Source organism: Mytilus galloprovincialis, chromosome 4 (assembly GCF_965363235.1).
Source record: "Mytilus galloprovincialis chromosome 4, xbMytGall1.hap1.1, whole genome shotgun sequence".
Classification (NCBI taxonomy): Eukaryota; Metazoa; Mollusca; class Bivalvia; order Mytilida; family Mytilidae; genus Mytilus; species Mytilus galloprovincialis.
This window is the reverse complement of record NC_134841.1, coordinates 84,718,433-84,740,306: the sequence shown is the minus strand read 5'-3', so window position 1 is coordinate 84,740,306 and position 21,874 is coordinate 84,718,433. Positions and strand designations below refer to the sequence as shown.

Sequence of the window (21,874 nt, the reverse complement as noted above, 5' to 3'; positions counted from 1 at the left end):
CTGAAAACGTTAAGTCTTGCTCTTCAACTTTGTACTTGTTTAGCTTTATAAATATTTTGATATGAGCGTCAATCATCAGTCTTACGTAGACGAAACGCGCGTCTGGCGTACTAAATTATAATGCTGGTACCTTTGGTAACTATTTACACCACTGGGTCGATGCCCCTGCTGGTGGACGTTTCGTCCCCGAGGGCATCACCAGCCCAGTAGTCAACACTTCGGTGTTGACATGAATACCAATAATGTGGTCATTTTTATAAATTTCCTCTTTACAAAACTTTCGAAAAACTAAGGATTTTCTTATCCCAGGTATAGATTACCTTAGCCGTATTTGGCACAACTTTTTGGAATTTTGATCCTCAATGCTCTTCAACTTTGTACTTTGGCTTTATAAATATTTTGATATGAGCGTCACTGATGAGTCTTATGTAGACGAACGCGCGTATGGCGTACTAAATTATAATCCTGGTATGTAGACGAACGCGCGTCTGGCGTACTAAATTATAATCTTGGTACCTTTAACTATTTAATAATTTATCGAAATTTACTGGTAGTGAATTAAGTACTGTTCAAACGTTTGAGTGCTGTCAATCCAGATCTGTGCAGTATACCTTATTAAGCATTTTGTTGTTTCGTACAGGATAATTACTGCTACTGAGCATACACTGATAAAATCGCGATTGTCATTACACTATACAAAAAAATGAATAGGACATACAAACTTTTGTTTAGTCTTATTAGAGCTGTTCAGTTCATATTGACAGCTTTAGATTAAAAGTAGTTTACTAGTGTTGGTACAAGTAAAGACATTCCCGAACAAAATGATTCTGTCACATGTATTCAAGTATAAAACGCGCGTCTTGCGTACTAAATTATAATCCTGGTACCTTTGATAACTATATACTCTAACTCAAAGATGTTTGGTGTGGGCGAATTCTATATAAATGCATTTGTATAATACATATGTTTTCATTAGAAAATTGACTACATATATAAACTCTGATACAAAAATAAAACTTGAGCGATACGAGTTTTTGAGAAAAGTTTAGAACTTTATATAAATATCATAGGTAGTTCCTTTGCCAAACTTTTTCTCAATATTTTTCACTCGTTTTGGCCTTCAACTGGCAATACATCACAAATGTTAATACAAAAGATAATACATTTGATTAGGGATTTTCCGTTTTGAATTCTCCTCGCAGTTAAGTATTTTTGTGGTATTACTTTTTATAACAATATGAATTCGGCACCTCTATATTCAATGTGAGTTTGTCGCGATTAAACCGTAGTAAATTGAACCTACCTAAACGTTAACATTTAAATTCAAATTTTATTTAATCCAGACAAACCTAACTGGAACCTCTCGTAAGGTAATAAACTAAACCCAACAAAAATTCAAGAACAGTGGAAAAGAATTTTTAATGTGTAATTGAGCTGCATCATTTAAAATTCCAGTTCACATGTTAGTCAATACGACCATATAAATCATCCTTAAATAGGTCTTGGAACATCATTCATCATTATAAAAAGAAATTGCCATCATCACTACCCGCCCAGTATAAATCCCACTGTCAACTTTGTTTCAAAATATAAAAAAATGAAATATATCTTTTTTTTAAACTAAAATTAAATTGGGTAAAAGCAAATCATTGATTATATCAGCTGTCATTTTGACAAGCAAGAACATTCTTTTGTATAGAATGATTAAGCAGGTCTGCATTTAAGGCTGCAGTAACAAATAATGTATGTGTTTGACAGCCACAAGTGTGCTGTTCAAAAGGCAATTATTAAAATGTATGAAACTTGAACTATAAATTCTACCATCGATATAGAAAACATACAACACTCATTTATACGACTTCAATTGAACCAAGATAGAAATGTGGGATAGAACCGAGTATCAAGTATAATTCAAAAGGAGTAAAAAGGGTCAAACTAAATAATCAAAATTCAAAGAAATACCTTAAATGTTTATTTCTACACAAATATCAAACATATGCGTTGCATTCTTCTTTGTTTAAAAAGGATCTCGGTTAAATGTCAAGTAAGTAAATAAAAAAGTGTTATTAAAATCTAAACATAACTGCAAGCAAATAGTTCTATTAAGGAAACATTCCGACCGATTAAAGCTGATATAACAATCCATTAGTTTAATGTAAAAATGAAAATGTTTGAACGTTACAGAAAGGATGGCCAAATTATCCAAACTGGTGTTTTTGTTAAAAAGCCGATGCAGATTTGATTGGGTATGTACCCAACTTTACATTTATTGTTACTTTAATAGATTTATTTATCGTGTTTTGCGTTATACCACAGTATAATGCTGGATATTGTAAAGCCCATCTAGCTATAAAGTTTCATCGGGATTTTAAGAGAATGTTTTTTTTTGTTTCAAGTATATAATTGTAGGTGAAATTGTAGTTGAAAACGTCTTTCAAAGCTGTAGACAGACAACTGGGAAAAAGAAAACTACAGTCCTGATCAAATGTATTTTGTATATTAGCTAATACTTTTCCAAAATTTTACTGCTGACATGGCAGTATAGCAACATCTTTATGTTAAGGGTAGTATTGGGGAATTAAGACGACGTAGCTTCAAAAGTCATACTTCATGAATGTACAAATTTTTTTTAACATATTTTCTAATAACGGCGTCTCCTCTGCTTGTATGTGCAGTTTTTGGTTTTTAGTTATCAAGATTATGTTTTGTATACTATTATTTGTCAATTTGTCTTACCTTTTTTAACCGGCGTTGTCTGTTTATTTTCGACACATGAGTTTGAATTATCTGGTATCTTTTGCCTCTCTTTTATTAATTGGTACGATTGTTCGGTGTTTTTTTTTCAAAAATACAGATGCTATGTTTTTATGTGACAAAATATAATAACTTCAGTTAAAAATATAAAGACCATTGTTAATTAAATGTGGCAAAGCTGTCAATTACACTAACGATTAAAATTTATTCTGTGTATTTCATCTGACACTAAAATATGTAATTGAGGACTAAATTTAGTCATTGCCACACAAGCACGGTACTAAACGTGTATTGTAATTTGTTTGTTGTCATATCATAGACTTTCAAGTTCCTAATTATATATTTTTATTATGTGAATTTAAGGTGAACGGACACCAAGGTTTTCTTCACAAAGAGTTCCTTCAACTTTAATATTTCAAGTCTTATCAAACAGTTAACGAAGCGATGACAATTGTACTGTTAGAACCAGGACAGACTAAGAGGCACAAATGATAATTCAGTTTTAACGTTTCATAACTTAAATCAATAACAAATTTACTGTTTATACGAATAAGAGGGTACTCAGATCCAATAAAAACAGACATTCAAAAAGAGACTGACAAGAGTAAAGACAAAAGAGACGGACAAAAAGTACAAAGAGCAGTATGGAACATCTAAAATTGTAAATTATTCTCTTTGAAAAAAAATCCAGCAAGTAAGGAAGGTTTAGAATTAATAATGAAAAACTAACGGGAGACATAGTTAATAACAGGACAACATACGAATTTGACAAGAGACATTAATTAAAAAAATTATATTGTGTATAAAACTACGAAATTGTGCTATAGCCTACACCTATTATAATCTTCGATGTATACCATGAGATAAAATGTATACCATGAGATAAAAAAAGCTGTTAGTGCAACCCCGACCTGTCTATCAATCCTGTTTTGTATGTCGTTTTATGTATTCTTTTATGAAAACAAACCTTTACATTAAACATTCACAGTCGCAATATCGATTTTGAGTGGGTTTTTTTTTTATATACAAATTCGAAATTTTCCCGCAATGATGCTTATTTTCTTTCTATTATAAGATCACCATCAGTTCTACAATAGGTATCAAATGAAAAAACAAAATGTATAGCCTACCATATACAGGGTTGATTGGCTTATAAAATTCTCCAAAACGGGTTTTAAATTACAAAATATTTGCCCTTAAACCTACAATAAATGCAAAACTAACAGTTTTCGTTGGTTCACATTTTTTAAATTTTTATCATACTCGATCGTATTTGGAAACGTTGTGATTTAATTCTCTATCTTTCTTACATGATATAAACACGACAAGTAATGTTTATCGATAGACAAAGAGTAGATTTAAGATCTAAAAACCTGTTTCTAATTCAAGTATCGCATTATAAAAAAATGTTTCAACCGATAATTCTAAAGATCAAAAATAATATTGAGCCTCAGTTTGAACTATTGAAGACGTTTATAATCGTAGAATGATCTTTTGTTGATACAATAAACAGTAAGATACTATCTTGTTTATTGTTGTGGTTGCATAAACTGACTTATATGTACATGGTACATATATTAATATAGATGTTGATACTCTAGAAACAAAGGAAATCATAAATATCAAATTGTATTTCAAAATTTGTTTAGAAAACTAGATTTTTCTTAATTTGGATGTTGGAAGCAACAAATTATAATAAACAAAAGGGTACATAGAATCGAATGAATTATACAAAACTGAACTGTTGCAAGTATAAATGTACAATGTCTACCTACCTCCCCCGCAAGTTCTTGAACATTCTGTAAATCCTGATATTCTCCAAAAATAGTTTTTACTGTCAGGTATATGGTTTGCAATTACTAAACGTGGTTTCTGTACTGTTTCACCGAGAGGGACACCATTTGAACCTCCACCGAGAGGAATTCCTCCCTGTGATACCCTATTTGCAGAACCGCCAAGCGGCACACCATTTGCAGATCCGCCTAGTGGAATGCCATTACTATATACCGGATAACCCCCCTTGTTACCGTAGAAACTATCTTGCCCTGATAGGACATTATTATTTCCTGGCGATTGCTGGCCGTAGTCGCCAGTAGCCGCTTGGTTGTACGCTCCTAATCCTCCTGAATAGGAATATCCACCTTGGCCGACAGGTTGCTGTTCACTTTTTGTTGGTCTAACACGAGTATTACCTGTGTCACTATTTGTATTCCTTATATTATCATTAGTGTTGTAAGTGTTGTCAAAACTAGGTCTAGACTGAACAGCTGCTTGAGAATTGACATTCCTAGAGTTCTGGTTATTATTTACTTGTGTTTTATACTTATGAAGTTCATTTGGATTTGTTATCATATGAACGTCTTTTTGTTTACTAAGATGTGCATTACGATTAGTTGGTTGTGCACTTGGATTTCGTCGGTTTTCTCTCAGATTAGGCACCATATTTTGCATAAAATAGTCTGTTAAATTATTCGGCACGGTAAATTGATACATGATACCAGTATTTACTTGGTAAAACAGCAACTGTAAAAAAAATAATAGGATAAAGAATTTCACTCGTCTACATATGATAAACGCGTTTATATTTGGCTTTATAAATATTTTGATATGAGCGTCACTGATGAGTCTAATGTAGACGAAACGCGCGTCTGGCGTACATAATTATAATCCTGGTACCTTTGATAACTAATTATAATGAAATCGATGAAAAAGTAAAATCACAAAAATATTGAACTCCGAGGAAAATTAAAAACGGAAAGTCCCTAATCGAATGGCAAAATCAAATGATAATACACATCAAAAGAATGGACAACAACTGTCATGTTCCTGACTTGGTACAGGCATTTTCAAATGTAGAAAATGGTAGATTGAACCTGGTTTTATAGCGCTAAACATCTCACTTGTATGACAGTCGCATCAAATTCCATTATATTTACAACGAAGCGTGAACAAACCAGATGTAATAGGTAAAAATTGTCCAAATAGGGATACAGCAGTCATCATCGTGTCACAATCTAAGTTAGAACAAAAACAAACAAATATTTAACAAAGAAGCACAAACAAGCACCTATCAAATTTAACAACTACATTCATTGCTTTCTTATATATGTATTTTAAATCAACCCATAGAGGATTGAAATATTTGAAGTAATGTGACTGACTGGCAAGGTTCACATCATATCTAGTGTATACGTAGTAATATAGCATGATTATAAATTAAATTATACATAAGACTGGTATCGAAATGACACTTGTAACAATGTTATGATATATGTTTGGGATGACGTTGTCATTATGTCTTGGCAAATATGTGATGGTTTGACAATAAGATCAGCGTTTTCCAAATGTGGCGTTATACATTAACCAGAGCTTTGACCAAGCGGGATATTTTGATACATTCTTTAGACATAATATCCTTGTGACCATTAGGGATACACAGTTCGTACCCATTATAATACCGACTCAAGTTAAATAACAATCAACCAAACTCAACAAATATGACGCCAATTAAAAGGTTCAGCATATTCAAGTTATCATCTTGTATGTATTTACATATATATGAAGTAAGAATCGGTGTTGTTACACACAAACTTAGATTTATCATGACGTTAAACAAGGAACTCTTTTCACCATGAAATGAGATAACATATTAGTGATGCCCACATTCTTAGTATATCTCAATTCATGCATGATGGTCAGTCAATTAATTCTTTTAATAATTCAATTAATCCTTTCAAATCCATTGCTAATTTGCACATGTACCATGATACATTGTGATATTATAAAACAAAATTTGAAAAACCTGTGGGACAATGTACAATCATTAGTCGACAATGGAATGAAAACAACATTGAATAGAGAAAGTTTTGACTAAGAAAACCTAACTTGACATTGAACAACATCAATGTCATAAAAAGGAAGGGTGACATTTTTGAAATTTTATTTGGCTATCCATAAAACCAGGTTCAACCCACCATTTGTTTCTAAAAATGTCCTGTCCAAAGTCACGAATACGGCAGTTTGTATCAAATAGTCTGTTTCTATGTATATTGGCTTTTAATTCAGTGGCTGTCGTTTGTTTATGTGTGACATATTTGTTTTTCGTTCATTCTTTTATATAAATAAAGCCCTTAGTTTTCTCGTTGGAATTGTTTTACATGGTCATCATATCGGGGCCTTTTATAGCTGACTATGCGGTATTGGCTTTGCTCATTGTTGAAGGCCGTACGGTGACCTATAGTTGTTAATGTCTGTGTCATTTTGATCTCTTGTGGACAGTTGTCTCATTGGCAATCATACCACGTCTTCTTTTTTATATTTTGTTTTTGTAGCAGTTCAATGTTTCTGTTGTTTCGCTGTTTTCCTCCTATAGTCAGTATAGATGATGTGTTCCCGTTTTGTTCCGTTGTTTTCCTCCTATAGTCAGTATAGATGATGTGTTCCCCTCTGTTTTGGTTTGTGACGCGCGTATGTTTTCGCTTAATCGACTAATGACTATTGAACAGCGTATAACTACTGTTGCCTTTATTTATTATAACAAAAATATTTCTGTCAATATTGTGGTATAATATAACTCTGTTAATCTTTTATCTGCAAAACAGACACACTTATGGTTTTTAAGATGCGAAGTCTCAACGGGGCAACGTAAACCTTGAACTAGAGCCTTGATACAAAGAAAATCACGACCTAGAGGCCAAATATTTAGTTTAAAGTCGGTCTACGTTGGAAAGATATCTGTAAATTTAACGTCCGTTCATGCACACTCCAATATCAGACAGTAAATACTTATAGCCCATTTAAAAACAATACAAGTAATATTTTACCAAGGTCTAGATATCTTAATAATTCTTTTTCTGGCAGCTGAGTATATGTAGTTATACTTTACATATTGTAAATACTTAACTAACTGTATGTCAACAAGGTAGCATACCATGTTCTAGTTTACATAGGAAGGTGAAAAGTCAATTACATTTATATTGTTAACAACAAGAATTATGTTGTTTTATGCCAGTTATGACAAATGAACAGATATATGACAATAGTAAAAACCATAATTCACTTAACTGTTCTCATGAATGATAATAAGTTACAAAAATATATATCTACTACCGTATAAACCTATCGAAATCGTTTTTTTCTTTTTAAATTATCATGTATAAATTTGTATTTTGATGTTCATTTTTATGAATACTCTCAATATTGTAAATTCTGACAATATAAAACTATTGAAAATGTTTGTTTTTTTTAATGTTTGCTTACTTCCCAATATTTATGTTATCATTTAAATAATTCAACTCAATTGTTTAAGTGTTTTAAATCAATGGCATTGAAAATAGTTTGAAAGAAAATTTTGAAAATAGTAACAAAGAAAGTGTTCAACATTAAACTTGTTTATTGCAGAAGATAGTCACACTCCTTTTATGAAAATCAATTTCTACAAAAATAAAATTATTTACTACTCCAAAATGCATTATTGTCCCCTTTTAGAACCATGTACAGTCAAAACTTTACTTAATATGAATATATGCATCTTTTAGAAAACCTTCATTTAACCTTTCCACGAGAGTTACAGGAACAGTAGGTCATTTCTCGCCAATATTCTTTTACAAGGTTCGAGATATCTGTGTGTAAATTTGAGTTGACTGTTTTTGTGTATTTTCACAATGGTGTTATTCGACATGTAGTTTTTAATTGACTTCCTATAGAATACTTCTTGTTTCAAATGGGCAAGGCAGTACACTAGAGGTACTCGCATTGAAGCAAATATATGATGAATTGGAGATATGTAATTATTATAGTTTCGGCGGATATTGTAACATAAATATGGAAACCTGTGTCACTTTGATAATAAGCTATTTTAATACCTCTAAGTCAATGGATTTCGTGGTAGGACCGTCGGCCATAATACACTGCGATCGGCAGCCTTCTGATCTTTTATTTCTATGATACGTAAAAGTTGTTCCCGCTTCTCTGAAAACTTGGTTTCTAGTAAGTCTATAATTTCCATTGATAATGTAATCACCATCTGTTTGTCTTAATGCTGAAAAATTAATACAAATGTGTCATTTGAAAAGTTTGATTTAATGTACAAACAGTCAATAACTTTAAGATAATGCAGGGTTATATTCAAGCATCAACTAGGTCGCACAATCGTTTTCAATAAATGAGAGTGATAAAATCTAGTTAAGGAAGGACGTCATCAATAAAATAAAACATTAGAAAATTTGAGCATTTCGAAACGCTTTTCTCGACCAGAAAAATTTTTCAGCCAAAGAAGATAAATCTTATATTGAGTCGTTTTCAATATCTAAATGAAACTACTAGTATATTCAAATAAGTTAAATATGAATTTAAAATAATATGTACATTTAGTAATAAAATGACATTGCTACACTAAGTAATGTAAACTGCCTTAAGATAAAGCTGACTGTCGTATTTGAAATTAATGAAAGGAGGCTAATAGATTTAAGCCCGTCTAGTCAATGGCGAGACAAAAGAACTATTTATCCAATAAATTACATATTTTTGATCACAGTTAGCTTTTTATGTGCATGTACCACTGTGTCATAAGTCAAATATTTCAACACACTACAGAAGGCCAGTAAAGGTAAAACAAAGAAAATGTAAATATAACAACTATTATGTAATATTTTCGTATCAAGATTTTTCGCTTTACCGGATATGAATTCTTTTGATGTGCCCGACAATGTGTATCTAATGTGAAAAATAAAGTTAAATGTTTTTATTGTGAACTTTAAATTGTTTTTATGTACAAACAGTACAATGACGTGACAAAAGGACCACGATATTGAAAATAACGTGATGGCTTAAATGTACCATAACAACAAAACGGGCCATGGTTACCATTTTATAATATTTTTTTTTTTTACAGAAAACAAGACAAACAACTTAAATTACACACTTTAAATAATTCGCACTAAGCACTTTTCTTGATTTGCCTTCACCAGACCTCTCGAACCCAAACAACGAAAAGCTACCCATTTACCTAATTAAAGCGCGAGGAGCTTCAGGTCCGAGACCACAATTGTCGTCCCTTGATTTTCGTTGTTCGATTGAACAACGAATATAGTCCCTAGTGTTGACAGTGGGTTACTTTCCAATGTTTTTTTTATACCCCTTCTAAATTTATTTCTCTTGTGTTTTGCCTCAAATTGCAAGTAGGGGGGGGGGGGGGTGAAATTACACTGTAAAAAAAATTTAGTCCAGAATTTTAAAGAAAAGTAGTGATTTGTTCCAGCTGAAAAAGGTTAAAAATTAGCACTTCGGAAGCTGTCAAAAGATTTCAAGACGCCCTAAACATAAAATTGTCCATATTTTGAGTGAGAGCCGATGAAGTTTTCTATAACGTTGATATAATTTGTCCCAAAAGTAGTACAACACACTGTAAAAATTTTATTGAGAAATCGCTGGTGGAATTTTTTTAATTTTCATTTATGTTCTAAAAGAAATGCACTACGAAATATTTGTGGTCTCGGACCTAAGATGACCAAAAAGGGATATAACCATGGTCACCTAAGTCAACATTGCCTGAGGGAGTTTGAATTGATAGTTTCTTGTTAATTTCTTAATTTCCCAACGTAAATTCATAAATAAAAAGTTTGTCATAACTCATGTCAGTACCGAAGCACTGACTACTGAGCTGAAACACTTGATCTGAGCTTACTTGTTCAAAAGATTTTCCCTATATTTCAGTCAGTAGATTAGATTTTTCTTGTAACATAGTAAAAGTGCTCCCTTTTAAGTCGCTGTTTTATTTATATTACAAAGTCATGGATTGTTACATTTAATCAACTTGTTCGATGCCACTCCTGGGGAATGCTTCGTCTCCGAGGGTATCACCAGCCAAGGAATTAGACCTTCTATGTTGACATGAAATATCATTGATACGCTCATTTTCTGTGTACAAAATACTTAATCGGTCGATACATTAAGTTTTTTAGAGATTTATTAAAATATTTTCATTTACATCGTTAGAAAAATAAGTGTGCCAATGTTGGTTTTAAATAGATTCCAAAAGAGGTAGGGTCACATTTTCTGGTATTTGTTTCCTTCTAAAGGTAAAATCAGAAAGTTGATAAAACCTAATGGAAGTCGAATACTCAATCCATTATAGTTAAAAATGTGATCACAATTTTATTTATTTCCATAGAATCAAAATGATATTCACCGCAACATCGCAATTAAATACAATGTTGGAATTTGACATGTTTTGCTAAAATTTTGCATACAAAACATTTAATTTACAATATGAATTAATATGTATCTGAAATAATTACTTTACATGTGTTTTTGGTGTTGGTTAAGACTGTTCACGTTTAGTTATTTTACACATTTTCCCAAAACCTGTTCAAATTGCAGTTTGGGGCAATTATCTTTTAAATTAAGTGTTTATACTTGCTCACATGTAAGAGTTCAAAATGTTGTTTTTAAAAAAAACTTTTAAAGTATGATCAATTAATTTATGATACTGTGAATTTTAGTTTAGTAGAACTGAGGAAAATTACTATATTTCAAAATAACTTCAGGGAAAATTGGCCCTACCTCTTTGAAAAGACCAAGCTGTTGGACTCATATTGATGATATATTCTTCAATTGCATGAGCTCAATAGGGAAAAAAAAGAAACAAAAATAAATGAAGAAAACCGGAAAAAGGCTCCTGCAATTATGATGCCAGAATTTATAGTTTATTAATAGCAGACACATTTATCATTTCAAGAAAGTTTAATCATGAAAAATATCTGATATTTATGCTTTATATAAGACCTTAGGCGCCTTTTCAAGATTTACAATAGAAATGTTCACCATGCTGTAGATTTTTAATGATAGTTGTTATAGTAAATATAAGACAATTTATGTCCATCGGTTTATACATTTTCGTTTACAAAAACTATATAAGTCTTATAATGTTCCTACTCAGACAAAAAAGTCAGCGTTGAAAGATATGAAATCCGGAATATCTATAAACCTGAATAATATTGGAACAAGTCTTAAATACCCACTCATTTAAGTTGTGATTTGTGTTATTTATTTGGTGATAAAACATTCATAAATTGTTAATCGAACAAACACAAGGATTCAAACTATGTTTAAAAGATATATTATAATTTATTGCTGTCTAAACGCGACTAAACACACCTTAAGAAAATATTGGGATATCTAAATCCTTTACAGAAAGTTGTTATTTGGTACTAAGTACACATCACTTGCCCTACATTTTTTGTCTGCAAAGAATTGACACAACAAGACCATTTGTAAACTTTAAATATTTGTTAAATTAAATATATTGCTTCCGTATCCGTTCAAGTATTTCTAAATTGTTCAAATTAATTGACCTCGTCTTACAAGTTTAACATATTTTTATTTAAAAGACATCTATGCACAGCTATATAGAAGTGGTTTGAGTGTTTTTTTTTTTAGCCTATTTCATTGCTTGGGTCTTCTAAAGTAAGAACATTAAGGTATACGTTTTCTGATCAATTGTGTAATATAATATGTAACAGTACAATAACCCATATTTTCCAAAAAGGATCGTTGAATCTGCACGTTTCTTTTGGATAGACGAAAAATTATCTTTCTACCAAGCGCGGAAGGTGTGTTTGAAGTCAAAATTGCACTTAATGGTTACGTTCTATACATTTGTTGTGGCTCTAAGGCCTGTGATGTACGATTTATTGGCAGTAGTTATTGCTTTTGATACCTGCTTACTATATTTTTCTAGACTGGAGAATTAATCGCATGATTGTCCCAAGATGAACAAAATATTGTTTGATCAGTCCAAAAATCAAAAGCGTTTTAAACCGAAACATTAAGAGCAATTATTTATTGAGACATTTTACAACAATTGAAAAGTTACTGTACTATTTTAAACATGTTAATAACAGATCTCCGGTGGTTTTCAAATCTTGCTGAAATTCGCAGAACTTTACATATGGAGTAGAGTTGTGTCTCCTATTGAAAGTCATAAATTAAAAATTAAAAATCACAACAATACTGAACTCCGAGAAAAATTCAAAAAGAGAAGTCAATAATACAATGGCAAAATCAAAAGCTCAAACACACCAAACGAATGCATAATAACTGTAATATTCCTGACTTAATGTATTCGTTTGTGTAGTGTTGGTTTTTCTGTAACGTTTACATTTTGTAACTGCTTTCTAATTAGTACCGACAGAGATCAAACCATTTTAAAATTGCGATCTTTCCCAAAGATCAAAAGTAAGTCTTAGCAACAGATAGAAAGATTTTAAAAAATGAAACTTTTTAATATTTCAAATTTGAGTCCTCATTTTTCGTATAATATATTTTAGCTTAAAAAGTATTTCAGTTGTTGCGATTCACCTATTATATTAGTATGCTGCTCAAAAGAAAGTTTGTCGATAAATGGTTTCCAAACATTGATATTAGTTTGCTACCCTGAAGGAATTTCCCGACCATGGGTTTCCACACATTGTAATTCATCTAATATATTAGAGTGTTGCCCAAAAAGACGTTTCCCAACAAATTGTTTTTGAACATTGTGATTAACCTTAGTTTGATATTATATTGCTGACCTGAAAAACGGAATTTTCCCTACCAAGAATTTACAAAGATTGTGATACACCTTTGATGACCGAACAAGACCATTTGTTAACTTTAAATATTTGTTAAATCTAATATATAATTGCTTCCGTATCCGTTCAAGTATTTCTAAATTGTTCAAATTAATCTTACGAGTTTAAAATATTCTTTATTTAAGAGAAATCTATGCACAGCTATACAGAAGTGGTTTGGGTGGGTTTTGTTAGCCAAAACTGGTGTCTACTCATGTACCGTTAAAAATCATATATTAATGTATTTATTTGATTTTTGTTGTGTTTTTTCGTCTTATTTACATTTGTCAACTATTTTCTAATTAACATCGATAGAAACCAATTTATTCATTTTAAAATTGTATATCTCAAAGATCAAAAGTTAGTGTTGGCACAGATGGAAAGATTTTTAGAATGTAACTTTTCATTTTTCGTTTATATATTTCAGCTTAACAAGTATTCCAGTTGTTTCGAGTCACCTTTGATACTAGTTTGCTGCTCCAAAGGAAGTTTGCAGGCCAAGGGTTTCCACACATTGTGGTTCTCACCTTTAATATCATATTGCTGCCCTGAAGGACGTTTCCCGACCAATAATTTTCACACATTATGATACACCCTTGATGTTAGATTGTTGCCCAAAAGGAAGTTTCACGACCAAGGGTTTCCACACATTGTGATTCGCCTTTAATATTATATTGCTGCCCAGAAGAACGTTTCCCGACCAAGAATTTTAATACATTATGATACACCTTTGATATTATATTGCTGCCCAGAAGGACTTTTCCCGACCAAGAATTTGCACTCATAGTAAAAACCTTTTATATTAGATTGCTGACCAAAAGGAAGTTTTCCAAACATGGGTTTCAAGACATTGTAATTCGTTTTTGATATAAGTTTGCTGCCCAAAAGGAAGTTTCCCATCCAAGGGTTTCCATACATTGTGTATCAAAACCACGTTATATGAATGACGAAAGAACAAAGACTGATTTATCTTCGTATCTATGGAACCTGGTAACATTGCAAGCAATACTTGACATAAATCTAACTTTCGTGCACTAGAAATGATAGATTTACAAACAATACGGGGTTATAGGTGATAATTGAAGAGCATCTGAAACACTAAAGAAATTAATGGTGTAAGAGAGAAAAAAAAATCAACTATTTTAAATGTAAGTGACAAGCGAGGAATTTCAATCGTATTCCAATCATAAAATACTTAAATCATGTCTTATTCACCGACTTTCATTTCATCTAAACTATTTCCCCGACCTCACACATATTTATAACTGCACAATTTATCACTCACTTTTCATGTGTACAATATTGACTTAGTAAAGTATATTGCATTTCATGCTACGTAAAGGCACTTTTAAAACAAGTTCAAGTTATTACTAAAAAGTGTTTAGCATCATCACAAATTGTTTGATATTTATTGATGATGAAGCTTTTGTAACTTATTATCGAGACCGTTTGAACTTGTCATTAAGTATTAGCTCGATCACTTGTCAATGCCGACCTTCCGACTTTAAAAGATAAGAACAGTAATGCTAAACATCGCGTATAATGCCAGTTAATTCCTCACTTAAAACCACACATGCAACATGGGCCGTTTAAGTTAGCGACCCCCATCCCATGAGTCGCACTGAAACATAGTACAATTGACATAGTTTAAAATATTCCGATGAAGTGAACCATGCCTGAATGGGCGGGGCCGACTAATCACCATTGATATGAGATTGTATCAATGTTGTTGTTCTCTGCCCATTTGTATCATGATTGTTTCATATTTAGAAGAATTACAGGTTTCGATTGCTTTAGAATGTATTTTCTTTTAGGGAGCTACCATTTGATTTTTATGGGGAGGCTAGGATGAAAAATTTTGTCCTGCATTTTTTTTAGTTGTAATCTCTGTCCTGCCTTTTTATGTTTCACTCTATTCGGTCCTGCCTTTTTTTTTTTAGTTTATCCTGCCTTTTTTTACCTAAATTGTCATCCTGACTTTTTTTTTGCAAGTGTCTCATCCTGCCTTTTTATTTAACTCAAAATTCCTGTCCTGCCTATTTTTTTCAAATTTCATCCTAGCCCCCCCATAAAAATCAAATGGTAGCTCCCTTAGGAAATAATGCATCCATTCAATCCATTCAGTCAATAGTATTATTCTCTTTTAACTGAGCTTGTCCCAATCTATGTCGACGTTGCTGAAAATAGCGGTTCTAAATAAAAAAATCTGTGACTTCGTCTTGGCGAGAAAACTAATTTGATGCATGCATGGTATTATGGGGATGTATATGCGTTCGTTTATATATAGATTAAAACAAGACTATGTTGTTTATTTTCACCGTTTTGAAATTTGTACACAAATGTATGATAATAACTTGGCCCTTGAAGATGATAAAAAAAGTGAAATTAACGAAGATTTTCTAATATAAAATGTTAATTTCATTGATAAATGAACACGTTTAATAAACTCGACACTTTAGTGCAAAAAGGACACTTGTAATATAGTAAACATGTCGAAATAGACATGTTTGACCTAAAAAGGCCATGCATTTTTAACACATTTTTGTTTTACAAAATAAATATCAACCAAGGTCTACCCCAAACTATATTGCTCGTATCTATGCAGGCAATGTAACAAAATCAGGCTACTAAATAGGCTGTTATTTTGCAGATTTAAACTAGATGCAAGCGACTTAAAGTCATAATGCAAATATATAAAAATAAATTCTGATATCTGATGTAGACTAATGTATTATGCACACGAGAAGGGTTTTGTTTGGTAGATTCATGTTGCGTGGTGATCTCTTAATTCAAGTGTCCAAAAAGTGTCGTCTTTTCATAGGTATTCTATTTGTATCAGCAATTCCAACACGTGAATTTGATTTTTTGATTTTTTATTTAGTTAAAATCACATAGTTTTAAACAAAATTTGCATATTTTTTATTAAGTATAACTTCATTTTTGAACTTATCAACTGAGAAAGACCGTATTAAATCGACAGAATACAAGATTTACGGTCACCAACACGAAAATAATAATACATGTCAGTCTGAACTAGACGTCAAAAGACGTGTTTTTGCATCAGATGATCTGAAGATACGAAGTAGTCGTATATTTTGGAAATTCAAAAGGTCTTTATGCCTCCTCTTTACCTTTAGATTCAGTCTGAATTCGTCTAAAGCGGTGGTACGTACCATGTGAACACACCAAGTATTGCTCCATTTATCTCAGTGTTTTTATATTTGTTTTTTCATTCAAAACTTTTTCCGAGATTTGAACACCAGTAAGCTACATCTGTTGATTACATCATTTAGGTTGAAGGCTTTTCCGAAATATATCATATATCTGATATATCAATTGAACACTGTCACATAAATGTCCAAACATAGTCCGTTTAACGAGCAGATGGTCAAATGCGGTTGTAAACAATTTCGTGCATAAACATATGTATAACTATATGTGTCTGTTTCAAAAACTATTACTAGCCTAATCATCGTGCCACTAATTTCATATACATGTATGTATAATTATATTAAAAGAATAAATATATAATATTTGTTCTGTTAATATATATTTATCAAAATAAGTGGTACGTTAACCTATTTGATGTACTGACAACGATGTGTGAACAAAACAAACAGACATCATATGCAAAAATGTCAAAAATGGGGGTACAGCAGTAAACATTAATTGTGTTATAATCTTAATCACTATAAAAACTACGTAGAATCATAATCCATGCATAAAACCCCTCAGAATCACACGTTTTGTCAACAAATTTAAAAACAAAACCAAAAGTTAATTGTTCAGAACATAATAAACACTTGTAGAAAAAAAATTATTGAAAAGGGATGTGGGGATTGGTATTATATTCAGAGGAATACTCGCTTATTAATAACATAATCATTAACAGAAAAGAGATGAATTTAAGCATACACAAATTCCAGGTATTTGCATACTTGTTCAGGTGATATTCGACACAGGGTCAACTTTTTTTAAAACTTCATTCACTCGCACGTTTCAATGGTTTACTAAGTATGAAGCGATCTTTGTTGTATTATTACACAATTAACGTCTCATTTGACAATCCCGCCATTGGGAGGTGTAACGAAGTGGATAATTATGCACTGAATCGTACCCAAAGAAGACCCTAAATAGACATGCACTTGCTCAAAACAGAATTATTCAATATCCTAAATATTCAAATTAAAAGGAAAGTTGCGACAATCATTCGTACAGGTATTTTGTAAGGATGAAAGATAAAAAATGAAACACTTGTATTTAAATACACTATGTGCGATGGCAAACCAGTATTTTTTGCATATTGTAGAGAAATGGCTTACATTCGCCTCTAATAGTTATAAAATATTTCCTTTGGTTATTTTACAGATAAATACTATAAAGCTGTGAAAAATTAATGTCGAAAAGATCCTTAAATAGTTGTTCATAGCATAATATTAACCAATATTTTCAAGATGAATATCGACCCTTAGCTGTACTTCTCTATTTGCATTCGCTTCTTTCTTCTGATAAATGTACAACATATGACATAACTTCTAATCAGTGCGGCCTCTTTCTCTCTTAAGTAGAGTACAACGGGAAGTTTATTAAGTTCATTTTTAAAAATGCCTTAAGTAGCTAGGGCCGATAACTTAAAAATCACTTTTCGAAAATAAACAACGGTAATGATCCCGAAACAGATTTCGAGCACTATATCTTGAAATAAAAGCCAATGTACAACACACAGATTCATCAGTTGTTAGCTTAACCGACAGCGATTGATGTGGTCAGACAAAGCTTCATTATGTGAAGTAGGTTTAGATGACCATCAAGTCTACTTAATGGTCACACAGCTGATAAACCCCATTAACCTTGCTTGTCACCTAGTTTGTTATCTTGTTTTCGTTTAATCGTACATTAGGGACAATCTCAATGATAACACTGCAGTGTTAATACCCATACCTAGAAAGTCATCGAGACACAATGTGTCGTTTCAGAGGTCAATATATGATAAATGGTTTGATATTTATAAAGTTTATTTTCTATTTAATAAGCTCGGACTGCATTAAAGGGTCTAAGTGTCACGTCATACTCAGTAAATACAATATAATATCGTCCAAATAAATCAAATTCCAACCAATAGCAATTTTGATTCCTATATCATAAAAAAAGCTTTGCATAGGTGTTTCAAAATTGGCATGACATATTCTTGAATGCAATAAGACTGTCAATAATGTCAGTAAATCGATAGGTATTGAATGTATAACATTTGATATTGTTTTTTCACGATTTATTGTCAGTTGCAAAAGTCATTCAATAAAATAAGCGATATCCAAAACTGTCAGAAAGCTGATAAAAGGTTTGATTTTTTAGTTTGACAAAGAGGACAGTTCGTAAAATAGAAATGTTTTGTTAGCTTAATTTAGTATGCAAATATTTTATAATACAACTATGTTATATGTCACTTAACAAACTTGTGATTACATTTGTTTTCATTCAACGTATTCGAATATGAAAAAAAAAAAAAAAAAAAATACAGTATCGTTAACGTTGCCGAGGTTAGTTTTATATTTCTGGCAGTTTGCTTTGATCAGAAATATCAATTTCAGAGAAATGTACTATTTATATATAAAATAAGACGGTAATATCACCCCATTGGATATTGTTAAGTATGACTTATCAAAACTAAGATTGCGAATGAGATATAGAATTTATGTTGTTCGTTCCAATTATTTCAAGGACATCTTCATTCATGGTAAGCAAGAAATAAAACATTTTCAATATTTGAGATAAACTTCTTATCATTTCTTATGTTTTAGTATGATGATTTAGAGTATTTGAAGTCAAAGTACTCTATAAAACAGTAACCTCAGTGTAAATACTGAATGAACTTTTTTTCAAACCGTTTAAGAAAAGTATGTAAGCAACTATAATAACAATCTGTTCTCTAAATGAAAATATCCAAACTAAAATAAAAACATGTATATAGCATCCATTGTGAATTAATCATCAAGGAAATACGATTTTTACTATACGAGAATACATTGTTTTTCATTCCATCTATAATCTAATATTACATAAATGGCATTTTTTCGTTATCTATACTCACTGAAAAAAATACCTAGTAACTATTACTAGTTTGGCTAGTACTTCATTAAAAGTCCCTAGTAGATTATCAAACAACTAATTAGACTAGTATGTTTACTATCGTGGATGCATCGTATTACCAGGAACCAGCTGTGCAACTGATAACAGGATTTCCCGCCGGACGAGTATCATATTCGCGTGGCCAAGTTCTGTTGTACATGAAGTGATGGCCCCAATCAAACGAATAAAGAACCTAAGTGATTTTTGGCCTGATTCACTGAAAAGCTGTAAGTATTTTAACTAATTTGTGTTTTATTTTATCGTCTTAACTTGTTTACACAAAAAAAAGAACCACATCATCTCGCCTTTCACGTAAAATAAAATGTACAGAAGATGGTCAAGATAACCCTTGTGACACGTGGAACAAACTTTATCTATTTAAGTTAAGATTTACAAGATGCAGATTTCGTTATTCTAATATTAACATCTTGTCTTCTTTTTTAATACGAAAACTAAATTAATTAATAGGGTATCCTTCTATTTCACCACAGAAAACCGTAACTTAAATCCGAAACGTTTTATGATTATATAATTAAAGTGCGCCTCGTTATGAAATTAATATGGCTGCGCCCATGTAGTGAAAAAATATGAACCTGCCAAAACAAACACAGTCAATACATGGTATATCTTCAATATTTTCACATCAAATATGAAATTGAGAAACATTTGAAAGCACCGCAGAATGTACTTGATGACATACATGCACCATGTAGGTGTACACTTGCATCTTGACTCTGAGTGCACAAATGCATTCAAACAAGTAATAGCTTTTCTAAAAAGCTAGCCGTCTCTTAGCTTCAGGATGAAAGTAGAAAGTGTTAAAATTCATAAAGGCTAATACAATTTTTCCTAATTTACTAATGTTTTTTGGGGGATTATTTACCAACACTGGATTAGAAAGGGTGATGCCTTAACTGTTTTTTTTTTAATTAAATATGAAAATATTTATAAAAGTATATTTTAAACATGGCTCTGGGAAAATTATTGTTTTTGCCAGTATTTTAACTCTCTGTATAGCAGTATAATTGTAGATTTAATATTAATGCATACACATTACACTCGTTAATGTCTAACTTGAAATACTTGTATGCAATTGCATTAAAAAGCTATAAAAAAGGACATAAATGTTCAGTGTGTATCTATATATGTCTGACATGACGACTCACCTATCACACATAAGAAACAAAGTGAAATGTAGTTTTTTAAATACAATGTATTAGTAGAAATTGACAGTAGAGTTCTAGTTAATCTATATTAATTAATATTGACAACACTACATGTAGTTTTATTATGGATTTTTGTATAATTTCAGGTTCTGAAAAAAATCACAGGGGATGATAAATTTAGATAAGAAGGATCGACCACCAACATGCTACACTTACTGGAACTTGAAAAACCTGCAATTCACAAGAACAAGCCAAAGACTAGTATTACCGTACAAAGTGGTTGAGGGTATGGTCCCAGCTATCCAAACCTGACAAATTATTGGTAACAAGCAATCTTTACTAAAAAGGAACATCAAGCCGACACGCTTTGCAGACTTTGAAAGTGATAATTTATAAATTTGGTTAAGGCTATTGAAACAACAAACTGTGAAAACGAGCAATTTAAAAACACATTCTTTGTCAAAACTGTGATTCATTGAAAGAAGACGTAGTGTGCGCCAAGTCAGTTGAGAGCTTTAAAACAGCTCACCAAGGCCGTCAATAGGAGTCCGCTCTCCCGTCAAGTTCAAGCCAGAATTGGGACCTTCCATGTAACAATGCAGATACATATAGCATGAAAAGTTTAAATGAACATTTATATTTATATCTATTGATGTTTCAGTACAAGTATGATTATTTGTTTTTGTTGTGATATAACGTTTAATCCCGCTGCAAATGTTTGCACCTGTCCTAAGTCAGGAATCTGATGTACAGTAGTTGTCGTTTGTTTATGTAATATATACGTGTTTCTCGTTTTCTCGTTTTGTTTATATAGATTAGACCGTTGGTTTTCCCGTTTGAATGGTTTTACACTAGTAATTTTGGGGCCCTTTATAGCTTGTTGTTCGGTGTGAGCTAAGGCTCCGTGTTGAAGGCCGTACTTTAACCTATAATGGTTTACTTTTTAAATTGTTATTTGTATGGAGAGTTGTCTCATTGGCACTCACACCACATCTTCCTATATCTATAGTATAAACAATTTTGAGAAACTCAGAGAAAGTGTTATCTGTATACATGACAGTTCCGTGAAAATGATAACCAACTTTTGTGTCAACTTATTCATTCATCTAAAAATTGATACAAGCCAATATTAGAATTCAATAGGTTAAGACTATAAAATCAGTTTTGACCTAGGCCTGTTCAAGTTTATTAAGGTAAAAATAAGTTTAAACAAAGTTT

At 31.6% G+C, this 21,874-nt stretch overlaps 1 protein-coding gene across 4 annotated transcripts in view; it reads right to left on the bottom strand.

Moving 5' to 3' along the window:
• LOC143073200 (thrombospondin type-1 domain-containing protein 4-like) overlaps positions 1–21,874 on the bottom strand; it is a 92,593-nt gene that overhangs the window by 11,083 nt on the left and 59,636 nt on the right. For all 4 annotated transcript variants that reach the window (XM_076248555.1, XM_076248554.1, XM_076248556.1 and 1 more), the window contains 2 exons: positions 8,619–8,794; positions 4,530–5,277 (listed from right to left, as the gene is read on the bottom strand). In XM_076248555.1, the coding sequence (XP_076104670.1) occupies positions 4,530–5,277; positions 8,619–8,794 (924 nt within the window). The remainder of the gene's footprint in view (positions 1–4,529; positions 5,278–8,618; positions 8,795–21,874) is intronic.